Raw genomic sequence first — 4,508 nt, forward strand, 5'->3', positions numbered from 1 at the left:
TGATTTTTGGACTATTTTATTGGAAGAAATATGTACAATTTTTTTTTTTTAAAATACAGAATCAAAAAATCTTTTATGGTAAAAAAAATAAGCACTCTTTTATCAAACAGTAAAAATTGCTTGCTATACAGAAATTAATATGTAATATACTATGTACTACATATTTAACTGAAAATAAACTACATATTCAATTGAAAATTAATATGGTCCCCAAAAGAAATAATTTCATAATATACATATATTAATTTACATTTGCTATCGCTAGAACTTAAATCTACATCAATTAATGAAAAACATTTCATGTTTGTTTCCCTGAAGAGTGTAGTTCAACATCAAATAAGATAAACAAGACATCAGAATAAATATACAGCTTAGTGATACCCTGAAAAGTAATGCATATTAGAGGCTTTCATTTTACTTATTCTTCTGGCTAAAGTGGATAGATGGATTGGATAAAATATAATACCCTAAAAATAATATGATCTAGTAGGAGTCACAGAAAAGTTATAGGGATAAAATTTAATAGCTCTGTATTTAGTTTAGGAGAAAGGGAACCAAGTGCAGAAGTAGTGCTGGTGGCACAATTTAGGCTAATTATTAAGTGTTAATTTTTGTTTTAAGATTCAGCTTCTTCATCCTCACTGTCATCATCTTCATCTTCCTCATCATCATTATCATCGTCATCATCATCTTCCTCTCCTTCCCCTTTCTCTTCTTTAAGCATTTTCAGGTATTTGCTGGCTAAAATCTTCTTTGGTAATATATCTTAAAGAAAAATTGTGATATCAGCACAAATGCAAATTTCAAAGACTATCAACTCCTGCTAAAAATGCCCATTTCTATCATCTTATAAAGAGGGAAAGAATTTAGTGTAAGCATTTGGAAAACATAAGAAAAACAAATATTAAAAGATATACCTATCATTGATGGCAGACTATACTGAATGCCTAAGCAAGCTACTCTTCACTAATTTTAAAACAACTCTAACAGTGGAAACAAAATTAAAACATTTTTAACGTATGATGCCATCCAATAACAAAAGGCAAGACTTTTGCTTTTTTTAGGGCTACAAAGACAAGTTTTGCTCTTTGTTGTGTAGGGACTGAATTCCCTGATCTAATGAAATAACCTGCTATGCTTGCCAAACCTGCCGAGTATTCATCTACCTGCATACATGCTTGTGGCAATCTCAATCAGGGAAGGTTCTACTTTCATGACTGCTATATGAAACTCAAACTGTAAATTACTACACATGTTTATAGTCTGCTTCAAAAGCTAAATACCTGCAAGAAATTGAAAGGTTTCCGATTCTTCTGCAGTATTTGATAAGTCACTGTAAATAAGTGCTTTCTTCTCTTTTCCACTGCCATGTTTATAGGAATAGGTGGCTAGATACTGAACAAAGAGTTCCTACAAGATGGGAAAAAGATAAAAATTCAGTAAACATTCTGGTACTTTCCATTAGTGCTTATCTTAAATTTACATTAAGTTTAGAAAATTTCAATTTCAAATTATATTATAGTCTTTAATATCACTACAAGAGGTACATAGACATACAAGTTATCAGTTTAATGTTTTAAGAAGTGTAGCAATTGGTCATTCCACAAAAAATTTATTTTAGATTTAGTAGTTTTATCAATTCTTATCAACGATTGAGCAAATATTGGACAATGAATAGAATTCAGCCAATGATCAATTACATATGGTAATGGAGGAGAAAAGTAATGTAAGTTATCCCCAAAAAGTCACAATTGGCTCTAGAAATGCAATTTTTTTTACCTTCCATTTGAAAATGGGTATATCTGAAGTTCTGGTAATTCACACCACTGCAAACCAGATAATGAAGCCAATGAGTTGGGAGTTGTAAAGCTGGCCAGACTTCTTTCTCCCAGCTCAACTCCTCCATGCTGAGGATAGACAAAAATATCTCTTAAACTGATGCAAAGCACCAGCCTGAACTGTGCTGCATGCACGCCCCCAAAGTGTGGCTTGTCTAGCCCATGCTTTCTCAGGCAAGGAGGTAATTAAGGAGGTTTGTGCTTTAAGATCTAGTAGCCTAATAATAGGAAGGACCCTCAAAGCTCCCCTGTCTTGCAGTTGCTGCTGGATTGAGGAGTTATTAGTGAAAGAGCTGGAAAAAGTCTCCAGCCCAAACCTTCCTGGTAAGGCCTTAAAGAATAAGGTGATTAAACTCTATGACTGTCTTGAGAAATGGCAGCAAAAGGACAAAATTAAATAGGAACCATTAGCAATGACAGGCTCCAACAAGCTCCAACGGAGAATACCACAAGTCGACTAAGAATCCATTTGGAAATACTTTAGTTTAGGGAGAAAAAAAAAAGATACTGTGTCAACAAGCATAAAATATTGAGAAGCCTACATTAATTCAACACCTGTCCAGCACTTAGTGTTGAGTTTTCAAACCCACTAAAAGGAATGAGTTCAGAGTAGAAAAAGTGATCATTAAAGCTGAGATACATTTTAAGGGAGAGTAAAGCTTATAGTGATTAGCCAAACGCATTAAGCAACCACTCATACCAAGTTCCTACAATTGTTTCTGCTCTTTGTAAACTCAGAAAAGAAAATTACAGCGAGAGAGACTCTTAAATCTACTGATTGCTAGCCACTGACATAAGTTAATATGGGATGTTGCAGAGTAAAATGAGATTTTTTTTTTGAGGCTGGGGTTAAGTGACTTGCCCAGGGTCACACAGCTAGGAAGTGTTAAGTGTCTGAGACCAGATTTGAACGGGGGTCCTCCTGAGTTCAGGGCTGGTGCTCTATCCACTGCGCCCCCTAGCTGCCTCCCCTATAATGAGATTTTTTTTTTCTGAAGCTATAGCGGTTAAGTGACTTGCCCAGGGTCACACTTCCTAGCTGTGTCGGAGGTCTGATTCGAACGCGGGTCCTCCTGACTTCAGCGCTGGTGCTCTACCCACTGCGCCCCCTAGCTGCTCCCCTATAATGAGATTTTTAAGGTAAGCCTGAGGTAAATCTCTGCAAGTAAATATAAGGATAGAATTGCCAGTAAGAGTGTGGATTTCAAATATAAATAGTCCCCGGGTACCCGTATGTACCTTAGTTCCCTCATTTCTAAAATGGGAATAACTACCTGAGTGGTCGTGAGAATAAAATTACACAATATTTGTATAGCGCCTCTCTATTCCATCCATAAGGCCCACTATGCCCAAAATCATGGGAATGCATTCTTTTCCTCGACATTTCAGATTGCTTCTCTAGATCCCTTCCGTTCTGACGAGTGCTTTGGAATAGAATTTCTAGAGAAGACACTGCACAGCTGCGATGGGTCACGCTGCATTTGGCCAAGGGCACTTCCAAAGAGACCTTAAACTTGAGGTCTGTAACTCGTGGATTAATGCCGGGTCAATGTTCTGAAAACCCCATCATCCTCCGCAATGCCCCTTGCTAACTCGTGTCCGTCTGCCTGAGGGCCTTATGCTCACGACGACCTTACTCTCCGTCCCTCCGGCTGTAATCGGCCCTCTTCTGACTTGGCGGTGTAAAGAGAACCGATAACCTAACTCTGTACTGAATGGTTTCCCTCCGACATGCTGGGAAAGATTCTGAGCCCGACCCTGTCCCGGCTAGCTGCTCATTCCCCTACGTTTTTCCTCCCGGGGTCGGGGGTCGGGGGCTGCTCCACGCCGGTCCCCGGCACCCAAGCAGAGCCAACAGATGACTAACAACTGCGGGGACCGCCACGAGCTAGGACGCCCCGCCAAGGCTCCGACCGAGCCGAGTCTCGGTGGAGGTACTTTTTTTTCCTCCCCCTAAATTTTTTTTTTTTTTTTTTTTTTTTAAAGCACGTCCTTCCTGGACTCTTCGAAAGACCTCTAGAGGCCAGAGAGCCAGAAGCATGGGCTAGGCTAGTGCTCGCGCTCGTGCTCGCGCTAGGCCAGGCAGTGCGTGCGCGCGGGGGCAGCACGCGAGGCGCGGCCGTTGGGGGGGGGGAGGGAGCCCGGACACCGCCTCCTTTCCCCTTTCCTCCTCGCTTCCCCTTTCCTCCTCGCTTCCCCTTTTCCCTCCTCCTACTCACCGTGGCTTTGGCCGTGAGCACCAGTGCCTCCTGATTGATGCTGGATACCTCTGGGGAGCTCTTCATGATCACCCGAATGCGAGACAAGGGCAGCGAAATCAGCCTCTGGTCGCTGCATTTCTCTTTGCCGCCAAACCCGTCCGCCATCTTGCCGCCCCCGACTCGGCAGCAGCGGCAGAAACCGCGCGGCCGCCACTACTCCAGCTGCCGCCGCGGCCCCCGCGGCCCCCGCCCCTTCCGAAATGTCCACAGGGCACTCTGACAAATAAAGTTCATTGAAAGGGAGCCGTTTTGGCCCGCTGCCTTATGGGATGCGTAGTTCTCTAGAAGAAAGACCCAGCGAGGCGACCGCAGGACCCATGATGCTCCGCGCCACTGCTCTCGTGGCTCGGGTGAAGGAAGGAGCCCTTCAGATCGCGTGGCTAGTTCCATATCTGGTCCATCTTTCTCT

General features: G+C 42.2%; 1 protein-coding gene across 1 annotated transcript; it reads right to left on the reverse strand.

Moving 5' to 3' along the window:
* On the reverse strand, positions 1 to 4,302 carry CHRAC1 (chromatin accessibility complex subunit 1). Its single transcript, XM_074264735.1, has 3 exons — positions 4,058 to 4,302; positions 1,284 to 1,410; positions 1 to 765 (listed from the first exon to the last, which is right to left on the reverse strand). The coding sequence occupies exons 1-3, from the start codon at positions 4,202 to 4,204 to the stop codon at positions 617 to 619; spliced, it is 423 nt and encodes a 140-aa protein (XP_074120836.1). The 5' UTR covers positions 4,205 to 4,302; the 3' UTR covers positions 1 to 616.
* Positions 4,303 to 4,508: the final 206 nt, after the last annotated feature.

Source organism: Sminthopsis crassicaudata, chromosome 1 (genome assembly GCF_048593235.1).
Source record: "Sminthopsis crassicaudata isolate SCR6 chromosome 1, ASM4859323v1, whole genome shotgun sequence".
Taxonomy (NCBI): Eukaryota; Metazoa; Chordata; class Mammalia; order Dasyuromorphia; family Dasyuridae; genus Sminthopsis; species Sminthopsis crassicaudata.

Bases quoted from the DNA above. Each gene is read 5' to 3' on its own strand.
- CHRAC1 (XM_074264735.1), bottom strand. From the start codon at position 4,204: ATGGCGGACGGGTTTGGCGGCAAAGAGAAATGCAGCGACCAGAGGCTG. The intron at 1,411-4,057 runs GTGAGTAGGAGG...CCCATCTTGTAG, and splicing joins TGCTCACGGCCAAAGCCACG to GAACTCTTTGTTCAGTATCT. The intron at 766-1,283 runs GTATTTAGCTTT...TTTTTCTTTAAG, and splicing joins AACCTTTCAATTTCTTGCAG to ATATATTACCAAAGAAGATT.